The sequence below is a fragment of the Papaver somniferum genome, chromosome 6, assembly GCF_003573695.1.
Source record: "Papaver somniferum cultivar HN1 chromosome 6, ASM357369v1, whole genome shotgun sequence".
In the NCBI taxonomy this organism is placed as follows: domain Eukaryota; kingdom Viridiplantae; phylum Streptophyta; class Magnoliopsida; order Ranunculales; family Papaveraceae; genus Papaver; species Papaver somniferum.
Genome location: NC_039363.1, coordinates 44,766,304 through 44,786,486, shown reverse-complemented (window position 1 = coordinate 44,786,486; position 20,183 = coordinate 44,766,304). Strand labels below are relative to the sequence as shown.

General features: G+C 33.6%; 1 protein-coding gene and 1 long non-coding RNA gene across 2 annotated transcripts; one reads left to right on the top strand and one right to left on the bottom strand.

The window, feature by feature from the left end:
* Window positions 1–564: 564 nt before the first annotated feature.
* Window positions 565–8,432, top strand: LOC113287438. The gene is made up of 10 exons (XM_026536200.1): window positions 565–1,417; window positions 2,087–3,457; window positions 4,216–4,442; window positions 4,551–4,900; window positions 4,991–5,140; window positions 5,236–5,640; window positions 6,025–7,230; window positions 7,352–7,553; window positions 7,725–8,055; window positions 8,213–8,432. The coding sequence occupies exons 3-7, from the start codon at window positions 4,376–4,378 to the stop codon at window positions 6,601–6,603; spliced, it is 1,551 nt and encodes a 516-aa protein (XP_026391985.1). The 5' UTR covers window positions 565–1,417; window positions 2,087–3,457; window positions 4,216–4,375; the 3' UTR covers window positions 6,604–7,230; window positions 7,352–7,553; window positions 7,725–8,055; window positions 8,213–8,432.
* A 7,563-nt stretch (window positions 8,433–15,995) lies between these two features.
* Window positions 15,996–17,071, bottom strand: LOC113285692. The gene is made up of 3 exons (XR_003328867.1): window positions 16,941–17,071; window positions 16,658–16,818; window positions 15,996–16,218 (listed from the first exon to the last, which is right to left on the bottom strand). It is a non-coding gene; the product is annotated as an uncharacterized LOC113285692 (long non-coding RNA).
* Window positions 17,072–20,183: the final 3,112 nt, after the last annotated feature.

Sequence of the window (20,183 nt, the reverse complement as noted above, 5' to 3'; positions counted from 1 at the left end):
AAAATTCTCATGATAATAACAGAAGCGTTTTAAGAACCGGACCAGCAGGTTGGACCGATAAATTAGTGAACCAGTCATAAAAACAGTCCAGTTCAATACTGACTCACTAATATGTTAAAAAACCAGTAAATAAGGTGAACCGGACCGTTAGACCAACAACCCATTAACCCAGTCCGATTTGAAACCGGTTTGATCCGGATATTTTAAATAGTATTAACAAAAAAGAAAACGAAAAATGATTTCTACTAAACATCAAAAATTGATCTCCAATGTATCCATTCATGAACCATACTTAAATTATCATTAATTCGAACTTTCATAAGAGCAAATGAAAGAACCATTCAATTTATAAATCAAACCTAACTGCTGTAACAAAATTAACATGAACCAAAACTATAAACTACACTTGTATACAATGATGGCAGTTGAAAGATGCTACAAAATTGACCAAAAATAAATCAAAATAGTAGATCTTCATTCAACATGCTTTGATTCATCGGTTAGAACATACGGTGTAGTTGATGTTACTATGAAATGTAAAATCGCATCATTTTGTAGAGAAGATGCATGGATTTGATGATGTTACGCCTATTATTTTTAACATAAAGATGAAGATCATGGATTGCGTTGAAGGAAGAAAAGACGGAGAAAGAGGCGGAAGAAAAGAGAGGTAGAGAACATGCGACTAAGAATGCAATCTACAGGATATACTAGGTTTGGGAGGTTATTATGGCATTTGGATATGAGACGTCCAAAGTTACCCTTGCCCTTGAATACTTGCCACAATTAAGGCTTCCCTCTTTAAACGTGTAGATCCAATAGTCTAGGTATACATAGTATGTGTATTGCCATACATACTACACTTAGCTAAATTTATATATATATGTTGACCCACTAAACCACTGGTTAAATCAATTGACCCTGATCCGGTAAATTTACTGGTTTGATGACCGGTCCGGTTTCAAAACATTGAACAGAAGTACATACCTCATATGTAGTTTGAAATGTTTTCTCTTTTTGTTCCAAAAGCTTATCTGCAGGTGACATACTTGAATGGGATGGGTATTCCGATTGAATTTCTGCTGAAGACTTTACTCCAGTTAATCCATTGGCTTTTAATTAGTATACAATTGCTTCCTTTTTACTTCCTTTTTATTTGAAAAACTTCAAAACTTCTATTTATTTTTGTTTTCTTTTATTTCTTTTGCGACTATGCATTGATGGGTGAGAATTTATCACTGAGATGTTAGTTTGTTTTCTTGACTAACTAATGGATACATGTGCTCTTGAAATTACTGAGATGTTTTCTTTTATTTAGTGACAAAGCATGCCGGCAGATGTGCTCTTGAAATTCAAAGCGTACCAAAAATTGGAAAAAGACCGGAGTTACATAATTTTCTGTCAATTTATAATCATGGTATAATTACTATTATCCTAATCATATATTAGTAACGAATATAAACATTAGTAAGGAATATATTAGTCAACATTTTGAAGATGTTGCACTTTTAGCCTTTGATTTTTATTAGATTATGAATGATTTATTAGTTTTTTCTAACGTTATGAGTTTTTTTTTTTTTTTAATTGTGTGTTTTGGTTTTAATGAGATTAAATTATTTTTTAATCTTTTCTGCCAACTAACGAAAATACTTTAGAGAAGAAAAAATAAACCCGTGCGTAGCACGGGTGAGAAACTAGTTTTGATAAAAACCAAGCTTTTAGGGGATACTCCTTTGGTCCATTGTATAAATGAAACTTTGTTTACCCACGTATTGATGATGTCAGAAGATTCATATAGGCATTAGAGTTGTATGGTTAGCTTCGGAAGGGTTTCAAGTAGATTTGTTGAAGCTTCAGGGTCTCCTTGATCCTGTTTGTATCAAATTAAAAACGAAAAAATGTACCATTCCATAAATCCATAAATAAACGCTTCCCCGGAGCCTATAGACTGTAATACCCCCTATCTTAAGGGAATAGGAGGAAGGGGGGCATCCGATGGAGTATTGGTGTACATGTACTCATGATTAAGCTTTATGCCTTTTCATAATAAAGTTTCCATCACAATGATGACTTTTTTTATGTCCAGGGGTTTCCATCACAATGATGACTTTCTTGTCATCACAATGATGACTTTTGATTAAGCTTTATGCCTTCTTCTTAGTTTGCGAAGAAGAATGAAGTAGATTTCCAGGGGTTTTCTTTCATCAAGTCCATGCTTATTTTTCTGTGCTACATGGTGGTTAGGCTAGAAGATGAAAGGTTATTACCACCGCTAGTGGGGGCGCCTCCTGTTGCAGTCTTGACTCAAGTTACAAGTAGCCCTTCATCAACACAGCGGTCTATATAGACATTGCTGATTGTTTTAGCAGTCATAACAATCGTTGGTGTCATAGCAGGTATCATTGCCCGAATATGTGGTGGACAACATTTAGGAGAGCATGACATAGAAGGATGGGTGGACAGGAAATGCAGAGATTGTGTAGGCTCTGGGCAACCTAGTCCACCGCCACCACTACCACTACCGCTAGAAGAATCAAAAGCAACAGCTACTGTTATTAGTAAAGCAGGAGTAAAGCAGTAATGCGAGAGAGAGAAACAGAGTTATTTCAACATTCAGAAAATTGGGTAATTATTCTCTGCTACGGTTTTCTAGCAAGTATTATTGTGAGGCGATCTCTCTGTTAGAAATTGGTTTTTTTTTTTTTTTTTTCTGAAACATAAAATTGGTTCTTTTTATTCATCGGAAGATAAGTTATATTACTACTGATTTGATTAAGGCATCTATTTCGCTGGGCTATTAGTATGGTTGTCCTTACTTGGTTTTGCTTTGACCGGAATCAGAGTTCAGGAACATAAGATGAGAAAACAGCAATGATTGATTTTCTACAATTCCTAAAACTTCTCATCACTCTATTTACTTTCCTATATTCACTCAACCACGGTTGGCTTGTCTCTGCTTACAGCCGAACACATATAGTTAATTGTTACATTGTCCAATCAGCTCGCGGGTTATAACCCCTTTAGGTTATAACCCGTCCACAAAAATCCCGTCCAAATAAAAATGACACAAAAATCCCAAATATCATAAACCGTCTAAACTACAATTCAACTCAAAAGAAACCGACAAAACCACCTCCACTAATTTATTGCTTTATAAATTTTCATAACGGACAAAAATCTCAAAAATCTCCGCTCTCTTCCGCAACTCCTTCAAAAGCAACCTAGAGAATTCTCAGATCTGCTCTAACTCCTTTATCCCGTAGCGAGATTCTCGATTTCACCTTCTTCTCTTCTTCGATGGTCACGTATTTCAACCATTGAAGCAAAATCTGACCTAACTCCATTCATTTTTCTAACCAAAATTGTCTAAAAACAACAAAAATGGCGAAGAAAAAAAATCAACAAGAGAAAAAGAAAGATGATAAGCTTATGAAAACTGCGAAACCACCTCCAAAAGGTAAGAAATTTTACCATTATTCTTCAATGCTTATGTAACCAGATTTTTTGGGTTTTAGGTTTTATTTGATTTTTTGGGTTTCCAGTTTGATTTTAGGTTTCATCTGTTAGTTTTAGGTTTCGTTTAGGTTTCAATTGAAAACTAATTTCAATTTTGGATCCTTTGGGTGTGTTTATTTTTCTTCTGTTGGAATTCAATTTTGGGTGTGTTTATTTCTTGTGTATTTTGTTGGCCTTGTTTATTTCTTATTTCTTTTTGATGAAACCAAATTTAAGTTACATCATCTTCAGTTAATGGTGAGAAACAGATTTCTATTGTTGTTGGAGTAAACAGATTTGTGATGAAACTACATTTCATTTTCTGTTTCTTGATGAAACCAAAATTTGGGGTTTCATCACTTTGTTCGTGCTTATGGTTTTATCATTTTTCAAGTGTAAACTTATGCTTATGGTTTCATCACTTTTAAATTAAGCTTATGGTTTCATCACTTTGTCCGTGCTTATGGTTTCATCGTTTTTCAAGTGTAAACTTATGCTTATGGTTTCATCACTTTTCAATTATGTTTATGGTTTCATCACTTTGTTCGTGCTTATGGTTTCATCACTTTTCAAATTATGCTTATGGTTTCATCACTTTGTTCGTGCTTATGGTTTCATCATTTACAAGTGTAATCTCATGGTTTCACCATTTTTCAGTTATGCTTATGGTTTCATCATTTTTATTTGTTATTCTCCTATGGTTTACTTTTGGTTTCACAGTAGGTAAAAAAAGAGATACAGACCCGTACAGGTGTTCGTTGCATCATTTGTGCAAGCTAGCAGCGAAATTAAGGTGTTGACAAAAAACAAGCAACTGCATTTGAAAGCTCTTAAATCATGTCCATTATGGTATTTCTTTGAGCCGTTCTATGATGGCGTAATGAACGAAGAAGAGCTCATCAAAAAGACAAAAGCAGTAATGATGTTTTTAAGTTCAATTGAAAATGGTAAGCGCCCATATTGTTTCAGGATAACTAGATCAAGGAACATGACTCTGTGGACTATTCCCGGACATTTTGATGTGACTTTTGGTCTACAAATGGTGAATCATGTAGAAGCAGACGACATAGATGAAGAGATGGTTAAAAAGGTTAACATCTTCGTACCTGAGTATTTTAGTGGAAATAAGAAGACGAACAAAGGCGATATTAAACGTCATATGTTGGAAGCCGCAACTGATGAAACCAGAGCGGATGACTTTGTCAAGTTTTTCTTCATGTTCCTTTTGGTTTCGGTATTTTTCCCCAACAAATGTGGGCAAACTCTGGCAGAAAATTACTTGTACATGGTGTTTGATATGAATAAGGTGTGTTGGCCGGAAGTCTTTCATGACTATCTACTTGATTCGCTAATGACAAACAGAAAAGACGTAGAAAATGTAGTTGGTTGCGTCATCTACCCGCTGGTAAGTTAAGATTTGTTCTTTTTGATTCATAAGTTAACTATTTTTATAATGTTTTTGATGACTAATTTGAATATTGATTATTTTTTTCAGTATTGGTTGACAGAGATGACAAAGATCGCACAAAGAAAGGATGGGCTAGACAAGTATCCGAGGTTTGCTAGATGGAACCTTAGCAACATCTGCCAACAAGTATTGTCTAACTTCGAGGATCTTTTCGAAAAAACAGAACTTTGGTCTGAGGTAAATATTTACTTAGAAGATTTACTTTTTTGATGAAACCAGTTTTGGATTCATCAAATTTTTTAGCTGAAACCAATTTTTCTTGTGTACTGCAGGAGAATATTGTTCACCGAAAGGGATCATTCTTGCTTCAGTATGACGAAAAGGAAATGCACTTGGTTGAACCCATAGATGAAGTGGATATTGTTGTTGAAGACTATGTTGAACCTGAAGTGCCTGAAAATGAAGTGCCTGCGCCAGTTGAAGAAAATGTTGGTGCTAGCAGTGAAGCTAATAACTCCTACAAAGCCAAATACCAATGGGCACGATCCTTGATTGAAAAGTTTAGGACCAATGCTCCAAATGTTCTTTCCGAAGAAGAAGAATCACAGCTAGCAAAATATGATGCCGAGGACAGGGCACAACAACCGGTACAAAGCACTTATTTGAGACGTAAAAGAAAACAAGCGAATGTTCCAATAGTACCTGAAGCGGTTTCGAACCGTGAAGAAGATGTTGAGGTAATATGTTAGATCTAGTTTTATTAAGTTTCTTTGTGCGTTGTTTGCTATGAAAATTCTTTTTTGATGGAACCAGAAAGGGTTTCATTGCCTATGAATAACATTGTTGACTCTTAAATTCAAGAAACTTGTATGAGTTAAATTGACAAGAAAGTTTAAATTTCTAACTTCTTTCATAAATTTCAGTTTATTGGTAGTCTTCCATAAACTGTGTGGTATTATGTACCATTTCTGCAAGATTTTTTTTGTTGTAGCCAGATTTGGTTTCATCATTTCAAGTTAATGTTTGTTTCATTATTTGTTTGATGAATTGGCCAGTTAAGTTTTAGATTTTTACAAAATTAGGTTTTGAAACACAATGACTTAGATATCTTAATATTGCAGGTGATAACAAGGGATGTTAACATGATAGATGCATCGGTGGTGGATCGCGTGATAGAACAAGAAACAGTTTCGTTGCATGATGACAATGCTGTGATGGAACAAGGTGGGGTTTTGCTGCTTGGAGAAAAGGTTTCAAGTTTTGAAACACGGGAAAATTCTGCTCAAGTGTTTGACAATGCAACGATGGGACAAGAAAAGTTTTCATCCAAAACACAAGAAGATGCTGCTCAAACTCTTGCAGATTTTCTGATGCAACCAGAAAAGGGTTCAACCCATGGAGAAACACAACAAGATGCGGAACATCAACACGAATCTGCAAAAGGTGAAGATCCCATTACTCTAGATAGTGTCTTTTCAGATGTTGACCTTACAAATTTGTTAAAACAACTAGAAGGGGAAGCAAAAGAACAGGTCATATCTTCTTTATCGAAGCCAGTCACCAATGATGAACAAGAAAGAGAGGGTACTGAGTTGACTCCAAATACCATTGAGGATATCAAGGTGGCTGAACAGGTGGAATCTGAAATGAAGAAAGCTTCTTCGTCGAAGCCAGTCACCGATGATGAACAACAAGGATAGGGTACCGAGTTGACTCCAAATACCATTGAGGATATCAAGGTGGCTGAACAGGTGGAATCTGAAATGAAGAAAGCTTCTTCGTCGAAGCCAGTCAAGAATGATGAACAAGAAGGAGAGGGTACTTAGTTGACTCCAAATACCATTGAGTATATCAAGGTGGCAGAGCGGGTGGAATCTGAAATGAAGAAATCTTCTTTGTCGAAGAAAATTATTGAATATGAAGAAAACGAAACTCAGTTTGTGATTGACGAAGATGCTATTAGGAAAATGGAATCCGAATACAATAAGAAAGGTTGTTCCTCGTCAAAGCCAAATGTTGGAAGCGTACACTACTACTAAGCTATAAAAATAGCGAAGGATTTACTTGATTTAGAAAATGAGCAACCTGGATTCGATTTAGGACTGTCGCAGAGTGACAGCGAAGAGCAAGGACAAGGAGAAGTGAATGCAGGATTACACCACTGTGAAAATAAGAAAGGTTACAGCTCGTAAGAGCAAGAAGAACAAGGAGGTGCAGGAAGTCCAGGGGGTGAAGTTGAAACCAGTTGATAACTTGAAGATCTTGAAGGTACTCAACAGAAAAGAGAAACCCGTCGTGACCACTTTTTTCACAAAGAACAATGAAAGGTAAGTGGGAAATAACTGATGAAACCAAGACTGGTTTCAACAAAATTTTGTTCCAAGTTATGCATTGTTTCTCCTTTTTTGATCCATCATTGACTAGCTTTTAAAAAAAAAAAATTAACAGGTCAACGACGTGGAAGCATTTAAATCTTCAATTAGCGGATATCGGGGAAGATGATGGATAATTTGATGAGAAAGGGTGACATCGCAGGAGACATCATTGAGTTCTACATGTTGAAGCTGCAAAACAACATAAAAAAAACGAGTTGAAACAAGATGGTTCTCCAAAGTACAAGAGAGCTGTGTTTCTAAGCACATTTGCCTATGTAAGTTTACTCTGAAATTCTCTAATGTAATTTTTTTGGCAGAAAACATAGTTGTGGAACACAAAAAATGATGTTGTTTATATGGTTAATTTTGATGGAACCAAGTTTGGTTTCATCAAACTTGCATGTCTGTAACTCATTAAGGAGCTGTTTTCTCGTATTTTGTTTCAGACATGTCACTCGTTAGGAAAGAAGTGTGGTGCTGTAATAGAAGGTTTCATCGACAACATGGATTACAGCGTGCATTTTTTGTTCGTTCCGTTGCTGATAAAAATTGGAGATGTCATTGGACATTGCTTTCTTTTGATATGGAAACCGGAGAATTTTATCACTACAACTCCTTGGATTCCACAGAAGAAGAATGCAGAAAAAGTGTTGAAATCATGAGACAACGCATAGTATTAGCATTTGCACAGCACGACGCAAAGCTCCCCCGTGATGAGCAGACAAGTCAGCCAACACCATACACTATGCACAACCCTAAATGTTGTGAACAAATGGGGTAAGTTATGTTTGGAAGTTTATAGTTAACATATGCTTGAAATCATTTCATCACTTGTAAACAGTTAGAAACCAAAATGCTTTACAAATTGGTTTTAATGTCAGAACAATTTCAGCTAGTCACTTGTAATAATTGAGACATTTTTTTGGTTTTTCAGGAACAATTGTAGCCTGCGTGTTTGCTACTACATGAAGAGCCTCTTGAAAGGAAACATGTCTACAGATGATATACAAGAAAAGGTGCATAGTATGAGACCAAAGTTGGCGTTGAAGATACTCCTTGACAATATAGAATAATACTCGCATGTCGTGCCCATCCTCTTGAACATTCAGTTTTAGTTGAAGTTTAAATTACTTTTGAAATTGTTATCGAGTAATTGTAATGATGATATACATTTCTTCTTGCACATTCAATTTTAGTTGAAGATTTAAGTACTTTTGAAATGGTTATCGAGTAATTGTAATGGTGACAAATTACAATTTATATATAACAAAAATTCGTCTAATTTCAGTCGTAGTCTCTTAAAAGCTTATGTCTATGGAAGTACGATGTAGTCGCAAACAATCAACAATAGACAACATCATCTACTGTATTGTCAAAGATGCAGAAGAAAAGTGAAAGCAAAAAAATAGTGAAACCAAAAATGGTTACACCAAAAATAAGATGAAACCTATTTTGGTTTCACCAAATGCCTACAGAAAATCTGACAAAAGACTGATCAAATTTGTTTATTCTCTGAAAAATTATAGAATGAAAACACTTCAGCACATTAACTTCTAAAACAAAAATCTACTGAAATCTGAAATTAAGTTAAACACAACAAAGTTCTCATGAAATCTGAAATTATAGTCTAAAAACGAAGCTAAAAGTGAAATTCGATACAAGTTCTCATGAAATCTGACGAGAAGGGCATGTCCATTTATTATGTGTGGTCAAAACCTTCCAGGAACCACAGGTTCTCATCTTTTTATTGGGAACTGAACCTGTATTAGGAATCCTCTTCTTCTTCGATGGACGTCCTGGCTATGGTCCATTATTCGGACCAAAAAACCATCGATTTCAGAGACACTGTCAGGGGCTTTTCAACTGTGGGAACATGATTGATTGCATGTTTATATGATTCTCGATAGAACTTTACTGTAAAGTAGTGTTCAACATACTTGTAAGGATCTTCTCCATTCACCATGATACAACAGACAACATGGGCACACGAGAAACCGTCAATACGCCAACGATTGCAAGAACATGTTTTTCTTTTCAAATCGACTATCTGTGTTAATGAAGCATGAACTTCAAACACATATTCCGACGACTTGGTGACTGGGTAGTTACAACCATGCATCTTGTTGTCGTGGAGCAGAGCTTCATACTCTGGACATAGAGTTTGACGCCAATTAATTAGCAGAGTCCTCGCGACGTTTACACATTTGGTCCATAAGCTTCACCCTGATCTCATCAAACATGACAGTTATAGGCTTCTCTCTATCTTCAATGACCGAACCATTGAAACTCTCAGCAATATTTGAGCACAACCTACCATATCGTCTACCCTTGAAGAAAAACTTGCCCATTTATCAACAGGAGCTCTACTTAGATAGTCTTGTAACTTCTGATTTTCAACCTTCCTCAACTTAACCCAATTCTCTGTAAATTATTTATGAGTAGAAGCATATGCACATTTCTTAAACAGTCCAATACATATTTGTTATAGACCTTGCAATTCTTTGGTAAACATGTATTGATATTGCATTCCATATGCCAGTAGCACCAACCATGAAAAGCCTCAGGAGATACAACAGGAATTTGAGTTACCAATCCAATACCTCGATCACTCACAAAAGTAAGCTTTGGTCGCAAAGGAGAAAGGACTTCCTTCAAATTTTCCAAAAATCATTTCCAGTTCGCTTCATTCTCCGATGAAACCACAACATAAGAAAGAGGGTATATTTCTGTAACATAAACAAAAAGAAAAACACAAGCATACAATGAAAACCAAGAATAAAAATATGATGAAACCAAAAATAAAAATGATGAAACCAACAGAGAAAAAAAATGACGAAACAAAAAGAGAAAATGATGAAAACCTTACCGTCATTCCCGGTTAGACCTGTTGATGCGTTCATATGACCAAGGTACTTGATTTTCAAGTGGGCCGCATCAACGAATAATACATGACGACAGAAATTGAATCCACGACTACAAGCTTTAAAACAGATAAACATCCTCTGAAATTTTTGAGTCCTTTCTTCAACTTCCAAAACGACGTGAGATCCAGGATTTGTTTCAATCAACTTGTTTTTATACCAGTTCAAGAACATAAAAAATTTCTCATTCTCTCCCCATGTGGTATTCAGTGCATGCTTCTTCCCTGAGTATGCATAATAACGACTAATGTCAAAACCGTATTCTCTCGTAAATTGTTCCATAATAAGCCTAGTTTTCTTATTAGGATCCCGTTTAATTTCATCAATAATAAAGCTACTAATTAGTTTCTTCGATATCCGTGGTCTGTTAACAAATCCACCAACACAAGTATGCTGATTATATAGTTACTTGATAATAAAAGGACTTCATACAACACCATCAACAGACACAACATATAAATGCCAGTTACATTTCTCCTCTTTATTATTAGCACAACATGCACCAATCCTCAACTTCTCATTCCTGTAGATCTTGAATTCATAACCGGATGTTGCGTGATACTTTTGTAAATCACAACGAATTTGTTGAACATCTTCCGGGAACAACTGTTCAACTCCCTCAAAAAGATTTAACCAGTGAGCAGACTTCAACGGTTCCTTAATTTTATCTGGAACATCATAATCAATTCGTGGCTTCTCTAAAGGTATAATTACAGAACTCCGTGGCTGGTCAAAAGCTATAATAGAGCCAGAACACTCAGCTTTGTGACTTACATGTAACTCCATAGTTCCTTCTTTATTATGCAGACTAAATAGAGCCAACGATTGAAGATCAAAATCAGAATCAATGACCTTTTGTTGATCATCAACCATATGAAAAATCTCCATAGAAGGAGGAGAGAATTCACACCAAATTGAGCATATACTAGTCTTCAAATTAGCAAATGACTCTTGGAGGCCAATACGAAAAGTTAAACAATCTTCTTTCTGACATACAACTACGAGAACAGAATCCATAATCTACAGAAAAAATGATGAAACCAAAAATAGTTTCACCAGATGTGAATATCAACAACAACAACAGAATTGAAAAACAACTTGAATTTCATAACAATCATAAAAAAGTTCATTCCAAATAGATAGAATCCTTCATTCGAACATCAATAAAAACATAAGAAATCATATGAACATCATCGAGACTTATTTTTTGCTTTTCTTCTTGAGTCAGTCCTGTAAAGTTTAAGGCTTGTCTTTTGCTTTTCAATCAATAAAAAAAAATGTGATTTATCAAAAAAAAAATATGAACATCATCAATTCAGTTTATTCATAAGAACATCATCAATTCAGTTTATTCACTAGAAAATCAAAATTCAACAGAAAAAAGAAAATTGAATGCCTGAAAAGTTGATTGATTCTTTAATGAATAATCCGAATACTACACAGAGCTTAAACTGAAGAAGAAGATGATCAATACGAAGTGATTGATTCGTTGATGAATAATCAGAATATAACACACAACTTAATCTAAAACGAAGTTGATACGATTTCTATAATCTTCTTTGATTAAACACCAAATCTATGAATCTGTATCCTATTGACTCAGTTCTAACCTAAAAAAAAAATCTATGAATTGAATCGAAATCAATAGAAGATGATTCTTCTTATTTGAATTAAGATCTGTAACTAAAAAAACGAAGAAAATATTTCTCTGAATCTGTAAACTAAGAAGAAGATGTGAATCTGATTTCGACGGAAAGAAAATCTCGTTTTCATTTTTTGATTTCGCCGGAACTGGAGCTATGGTTTTCAGTTTCTGTTTTCTTCCGCACAAAATTCTTTGAAACAACTCAATTTATATCAAAGGTCAGTTTACAAATTTAGACAAAACTAAATTTGCTCATTATTATTTGACCTAGGGTTTTTGTGCCACTTTTAAATGAAACCGTTTTAATTTATTAAAATAATATGACTGGATTTTTTGTACCACAAAGTTGGTCACCTAGGTGTTTTGTCACTAGTTTTGTTGTCCAATATAGAAACCGTTGGATATATGGATCTCACGATTAGAAAATTTTGTCAAAATGTTTTGTCAAAAGAATATAATTGTTAAGGGATCTCGTCCCTTATACAAATATGAAGTTTTTATTTTTGGTTGATGTAAAAAAGAAGAAGGTTCTACTTATTTATCACCTACATGTTTCCTATTTACCACCCGTATTAATTACCACCCCCATTATCCTATTTACTACCCACATGGTTTTTTAAATATGCGAAATACTACCATATTAATTTCATTCTTACACGAACTAAAAAACCTAAGTTACAAATCGAGATTTCTTTTCTCCATCTCCGCCTCCGCCACCTTATTTTGCTCCATCTCTACCCACCAACCACCGCCTTCACTCATCATTCTCTATATCAAAATAGAATTTTTTCGAGCGACGTGGTTAACTGGAGCTTCTGGTTGATTCTGGCCTCACCATTCTAAATTTCAGCCAATAGAATTTCAAGAAAATCTTTTGGACCTGCGAAATATTATTTAACAAATCACATTTTGGAAATTAATTTCCTAAAATTACTAAATATTATTTAATCTAAGAAACATATCAAAACAAATACTATAAACAACTTAAACATTACCAAAAAAAAATGATTCATCATGATAAAATAAAATATGCAATGTTTATCGTGATTTCATCGTAAAAATAAATCAATCATATGATTAAGAAAATATCAATCATATAAATAAATAAACATTAAAAAAATATCATATAAATAAATAAAAATAAACCAATGTCCAACGTCCATTTACAGTTTTTGTAATAAGATTCCCCTAATTACATCTCCAAACTACGGGTAAAAGAAAAATACTTGCATTTACACTTTCTGTTGGTATTGAATACCTAAAAAAACAAAAGCATGAACCTGATTAAAAAAATAATTAGATCAATGATTAAAATAAAATACCTGATTTGTGGGAGTTACGCGTGAATGAAGTGAATCCTGTACAATAAAAATAATTCAAAATCATTAGGAGTACTAGTTTGTCACCCGTGCAATGCGCGGGTCTGTTTATTTCTTGTGAAATATTGAATTCTCTTTTTATATAAGATTATATATCACAAAACCATAATAATCCCAATAAGTGTGCAAGAACATAAAATGAACAAAAAAGGGCCAAAATTATTGATAATAATAAAATTTTAATATTGGTGATTCATCAACCAACAAAGAATTGATCGAAAATAGCAAACATTCTTTGTCGTGTATGGTTTTGATGGCTCCTTAGTTGTATTCCCGATTATTAAACTTGTTTTGTTTGGTTGAATAAAACCATATCATTCTTATCAAATCGAAGATTCACATCCTTTCGCCTATGGTTTCTTTGTCGTCTTTGTATGTCTCTTTTTTTTTTTCTGGTCGTGAAGTTCTTCAAGGTAGAGATAGGTATACTTTTCCTTTTCATATTGTTCCGCAAGTCTTCTGTGTTTTTTCTTTTGTGAATCTGTTGTTTTCTGCCATTTTTTGATGTTGTTTTTGATTACTGCGTGTAGGTAGTGATACTCGTACATGTTTATACTACGAAGATTTTCTAGTTTCATCATGTGAATTTTTTGGGTTAAAGATCGCTTACATTTGGTTTATATATATAAAGGATAACATGGTGTAATTTTTTTTTTCTTTGTAGTCTTCATCTCTTTTTCCTACTATAAGTCCAACGTTTGCTCAGTTTTATGTATACGATGCAGATATAGATAGAGAAGCAAATCTCAGGAGGAATGTGTTTGTGAAGGCACATGAGGGAAATGCATGTTCATCAAAGAAGCAGGCAAGTGTGTCCTTGAAAAAACAGGGAAATGCAAGTTCGTCTGAGATGCATTATTGTTTGGCAATTGCGATGCGTCTAAGTGTGTAAAAAAAAAAATGAATAAAAGAAGGCTAAATATGACATTTACTAAAAGGGAACCATAACATTTACTAAAAGGTAAACTATAACAAAGTTGGAATTGTTTGTGATCTCTAAACAAATCTATTTCTAAGAAAAATAAAAGCAAAAATCATTTTCCTAATTAAACATAAAGCAAAACTCTAATTAAGGACCCAAATCATTATAATCTTACTCTATTCATGATTCCCATCATAGGCCACTGTTTGGACCTTTCTTCGCTTCTTCTCCACCAAGCACGGAAGTTTAAGGATAACTGTAGGTCGGTGGCTAAGGTTAAATCCCAGCAATTAAAGGTCTGATTTACATTATCCATATTTGTGAAAGCCGCTCCGATGGAAAGACACGATTCCATTCTGACTTCGATGTCAATCCTCTGGAATCAAGTTTTTCACTGTCGTAGGCACTCGAAGTGAATAGATGAAACTAAGGGGTAGCCTTTCGCCGAAGTTCCTTCTTTCCTCGATAAAGAAAGAGACTATCAAAGCGTAGCCTTTAAGAAAGGATATTCCTCACCCAGCTAAGGCGAGAATCGCTGTGCAAAGGCCTCTTAAATCGGTTCACAATTGAACGGTCCCGAAAGATTCATGGAATTCATACCTTAACTTGGAGTATAACCAAGTGGCAAGGCACCGGTTTTTGATACCGACATGCAAAGGTTCGAATCAAGGAGTTTGGTCCCTCAAAACCAGAGGAGCTCTCTATATGATATAGAATTTTCCTACGGATCCCCGTTTACTATGGTCTATAGACCCGAAATTTTCAGGATTGTGTTGATGGACAATGGTTTTGGTGTATTCATATGGTAAATCATTCTTTCTGATGATAGTGATTTTTGTTTTGATGGTTCCTTAGATGTATTTGAAAAGCCAATGTATGACGGATTGTCATTCTCCAAGTAAAACCCAACACTGTGTAAGATTTGTGCCTTGCATCTGTCAGTGTGCATTGCAAAGGAAATTTTCACTGAAAACTGACATCTAGTTAATGGTGCGGTGTCCCTTGATTTCATCACACTTTTTCCTATCACCACTTCTTCCCCGACTGCAGCTCCTGTTAACACTTCTGCAACAATTTCATGTTCTAGTAGCTCTGTTATAATCAACCTTGTGCACGCAACAATGTCTTGGTCCATGGTTAGTCCACTCAAGAGAATAATTGGCAGTCCAGTTTTTAATTTTAATTCATGAGGCGGCATGTACGCATTTACAATCTTGTTTAGAAATTCTTTATGATACAACTGAACTTCTTCGGTGTAACTATTAGCAGTAAAATATACATAATCCCTGCACAGGTATTCACGTCCTTCTCCTGGAAACAGGGGCGTGATGCGTTTATTTATTTCATTGATCTTGTCATCTTCAAGAGAGAGAATAACAACATGAGCGACGTACTATTTTTTGAATTTATTTCTTACCAAATCTCCATATGAGGCTGCGATTACTGCATTGAGAAACTCATTCTCAGTGGACAGAAATGTCCGGGTAGTAATTACTGCCTGAGCTCCTCCGTTAATTGTACTTAAAATAATTCTCAAAAACTGATTTTCTTCCATACCCGTGGTACAACAAACAGTAAGCCATAAAAAAAAAATCTAGAAGACATCAAGTATTGGATAGGTATTTAAGCTTGGTATTTTTTGCTTTGAAATGCAGACAAAAACTTATTTCTTAAATTGACAAGAATGTGCTTGATGATTTCTCAACAAAAGCTACTTTCGTATGATATATAACACTTCATTTACATAAAAAAAATACATAATCGACTTTTTCATTGAGATTAAACTTGAATTAGATGAACACAAATCATGTAAAAGTATAGGAATACAATCGAAAAAATATGATCGGATTTTGTATTATTCTATGACTAAGTGAAAATTGAACAAAAATGCTAACAAAACTATGGAAGGATGCAAACTTTTTGAGGGATTTCCTTTTATTTCTCTATTGAACGGTCATCGAAATCTTCAACTCTAGATCATGATCCGTTTTATATCCGTCTTTAGACAACTCATTCAACAAATCAGAAGTTGCCATATATCTGAAAATTGAAATCCTTATCTTTGCCAGTCATCTGTAAAGTGAACAATTAACTTAGGACCCTTACTCAAAGTAAAAATGTTAATTAACAAAAAAAACATCAAGTGGGACAGCTTTCCCGTATAATATTCGGCACTTACCTTTTCCAGTATACCACTACAAGGAAAATATAGGGACAAATATACTCCGACATAAATACAAATAGTTAGAGAGAATTTTTTTTATTTGTTCAAGTTTCTGACCAATAATTAACTCATATAGTTATAAAAAAGAAAATGGACTATTAATTACTTAGTTTCTCCCTCCTCGATGGAATGATGATCTTCATTTAAAGAAATTGACTTCCTTTTCCTAAATTTTCCAGGATAAGTGAATCAAGATCTTTTCCAAATCCTTGTTAAACCCGTAAGTTATACGTGTTATACAAAAACAAAAAAAAAAACGAAGAATAAAAATTATGATGTTGATATTACCTTCTTTTTTAATCGAAGCTGGAAAATAAAAACGATTCCATCCCGACCAAAAATTGCGGTTGCAACATTTTAAAAAATGATTTCATCACGATCAAGTACTGCGCTTACAGTGGTGCATCAAAAGATTTTTCTTATGACTTTAAAGTCGCCATCCATCTTATCTACAAAACAAACTTGGTATAAAAATTTATCTCCTTCCTTGAACTCTGCATGAAATCATTATTTATCGGTTTCACAAAGGGGAAAAGGAAAGCCAAATAATATTTGAAGTGAGGAGATTTACCATTCAAATGACATTAAGCATTTACAATACCGATCAACGTTTAGGGATACCTACAAAACAACAACATACCGGGATCAGATAACAAAATCAGGAAAAAGGAAAAAATAAAATACGAAACACCATTAGAAGAGAGAAGCGGCGTTAAACGATGGGATTTGTTTATGCTCGATTCTTTATATAAATAGATATATTACCCACAATAAAAAGATTTGGTTTAAATAAAAAATAATAAAATGTCTAAAAATATAGTTTAGGATTTTTATTTTTACGGCCTGCTGCATTTACCTGTTGTGTTATTTTTGGCAAGTTTAGATTATGAAAATCACGGGTCTACCTTTAACTTTTTACCAAAGGTATCTTACCGTAAATATCATGCATCCAATATTTTTTGCCATTTTTACATGCAAAAACATAAAACAATATATTATATTTTTGAATGTCCACTATATTTCGAATTGCTACATTTATTTGTTGAGTTATTTTTCCAAAATAACTTCTACGCTTCCGAAAATAGAAATTTCTTTAATTTTCTCTTAATATTTTTATGGATCGAAATTATTAAGAATTTCTTTTTTTTTGTTATTTTTATGCAATGATAATATTCAGAAAAAATGGCATGAATCATTTTTTTTCTCCGCAATCTTATTACTATTTTTTTTTGTTTTCTTATTTGCTTGATTATTATGTTCGAACACCATCAACATGATTTCCTCTTAATGATTTTGTGCTCTCTATAATTGTAGAGGATAAACAAAACCTTTTATAAGCCCCGGAGAAAGAAGATCCCCTTATCTAACGGCGACCATTCAGGTATTCTTCTTTTTATTGTTGATATAAATTTGATCAATAATTCGATAATTTCATATCATTTGTACGGGTAACTGCGATTTTAAAATAGGGGTTTTAATTATCGGTATTCTGGAATTGTAAATAGATGAGTTTTATTATATTATTGGACACTGGACTTTGGAAAAAAAAAATTTAAGTTTTTTTATGATCGATTTAAATTTATGATGAAATCACGATGAATACTTCATAGTTAATTTTAACAAAAAAAATTTTCTATTTTTTGATAGTGTTATATTTTTTTTTATGTTTGTTTGGTAATTTTTTTAGATTATTTAAATTTTATAATTTTAGGTAAATAATTTATAGAATATAATTGGCCAAATAATATTTCGTTGGACCAAAAGATTTTCTCGAAATTCTATTGGCTGAAATTTAGAATGGTGGGGCCAGAATCAACCAGAATCTCCGATTAACCACGTTGCTCGAAAAAACTCTATTTTTTTTTTTGTAGAAAATGATTTCCAAAAAAAGAAAAACGTTATCAACAACAAAAAAATAAAATGAATTCCTATACAAATAAAAAAAATACAAAACCATTCCAAAGAAGTAAAAAAACGCACCAAAAAATAAAAAAAATAATAAATGGGAATATAAGTTTGAGAATACCAAAATAAATGTGGAAAAAACAAATGTGAATATAATTTTGAGAGATACCAAAATAAATGTGGAAATCAAAATAACAAAGAAGAAAATATTGGAAGCAGAAAAAAAGACGCACCAAAAGAAATACCAAAATAATAAAAAATAAATGGGAATATAATTTTCAGAGAACCAAAATAAATTTGGAAAAAAAATGGGAATATAATTTACAGAGATACCAAAATAAATGTGGAAATCAAAATAACAAGGAAGAAAATATTGGAATATGATATCAAAATAAATGTGAATACCAAAATACTATATTATTTCCTGAGAAGAAGCTTTTTTTTTTGGAATTTTTTGGGTTTAGTAGCTCACTATATAAGGCCAAATTCCCAGTGTTTTTGCTGAGGTTTTCTTGCGATAAAAGTCTTTATTGTTTCATTGCATTGATTCCAGAAACAGTTTTATCTTTTGGATCATCAACTCAGGCTACATCACGGTGATACTTTTTTTTCTTCTCACTATTCCGGTTGTTTTTTCTTGGGTTTTCATATGATAAAAGTCTTTATTGTTTCATTGATTTGATTCCATAAACATGTTTATTTTTTGGATCGTGAACCCCAGGCTACATCACGGTGAGAAACTCATCACTTTTGATCTATTATTTGTAATACCACGATGTTTTTTTCGATGTTCAATAATAGTCGCAAATTGATCGTGTATATGTATCAAACGGGATTTGAAGATCCTTTTGATTCCATATAATGGCTTGATAATTTAATCTAGAATCGTACTCTTAACGATCTAGAATTTCGTAATATTGAAACAAAATGATTTTTTAGACTTGGTAATGGATGAGGATGCCAACATTCGGAGTGGAGTGCGCAAGAGAAAAAATACAGGTATTAAAATGTGGACCTTTTATGGTTGAATGTGTTGCATCTGCATGCTTTTATATTTTGTGGGTTTATAAACATGATCGTTGTTTACCTTTACATATGATCCATGCAGCAAGAAAATCTGTGGGTTGAACCGTGAAACCAACTATAGATACAGATCCAACGACTCCCGTGCAGGCAAGGGTGGATCGTATGAAGAATAAGGACGTGATACTTGAGAGAAGAAACAAGAAAATACGTCGATTGCTCGAAAATACGGATGCAGGTACATGCATGTTTTAACGAATGAGATCACATAATAAGATCATGTTCCAAAACATTGGTTGATTTTATTGTTATTTTTAATGCCTACATGAAGTTCACAATCGATAGCATTGTCAGGACAACAAAGTTGTGAACCAGAACAAGCTTGGGTGAATCGCCACAGGCGTAAAAATATAGTTTTGGAAAGTAACTGCAAAACAAAATCAATTCCAGGTTATTTCCGCTGATGATTATGTACATAATTTATTTATCTGTTTAATTCTTTTTGATGGAGTTGTATCTGTTAATGGCTATGAGTGAGTTAACAACTAATCTGTGAAATTTATATTTGTTGTTTTGTACTTCAGGGGTTCTTAAGAGGAAAAGGACATTAGAGGAAAGTGGTCTTGGATCCCAGAGTGGATCAGTGGACACTGTTGAACATTCTACAGGTTAGTTAATATTTATTGAGACTGTACAGTTTTTTATTTTTCATATTTTGTGGATGCATTGTTAAATCGAATGTATATATTGAGCAGTAAAATTGATTTATGATTTGACGTGATCTGCTATAAATGATAGTAGTGCATGTATTGGTATTGGATATGATGTTCTTAAGCCAGTAATTCAGGTATTTTTCATAATCCACGAGTTCTTTTTTTCTCGCTCA

Excerpts from the sequence above, each read along its gene's own strand:
- LOC113287438 (XM_026536200.1), top strand. The coding sequence starts at position 4,376 with ATGAACGAAGAAGAGCTCATCAAAAAGACAAAAGCAGTAATGATGTTT. Across the intron at positions 4,443-4,550 it reads TTTAAGTTCAATTGAAAATG|AAGCAGACGACATAGATGAA; the intron begins GTAAGCGCCCAT and ends TGAATCATGTAG. Across the intron at positions 5,641-6,024 it reads ACCGTGAAGAAGATGTTGAG|GTGATAACAAGGGATGTTAA; the intron begins GTAATATGTTAG and ends TTAATATTGCAG.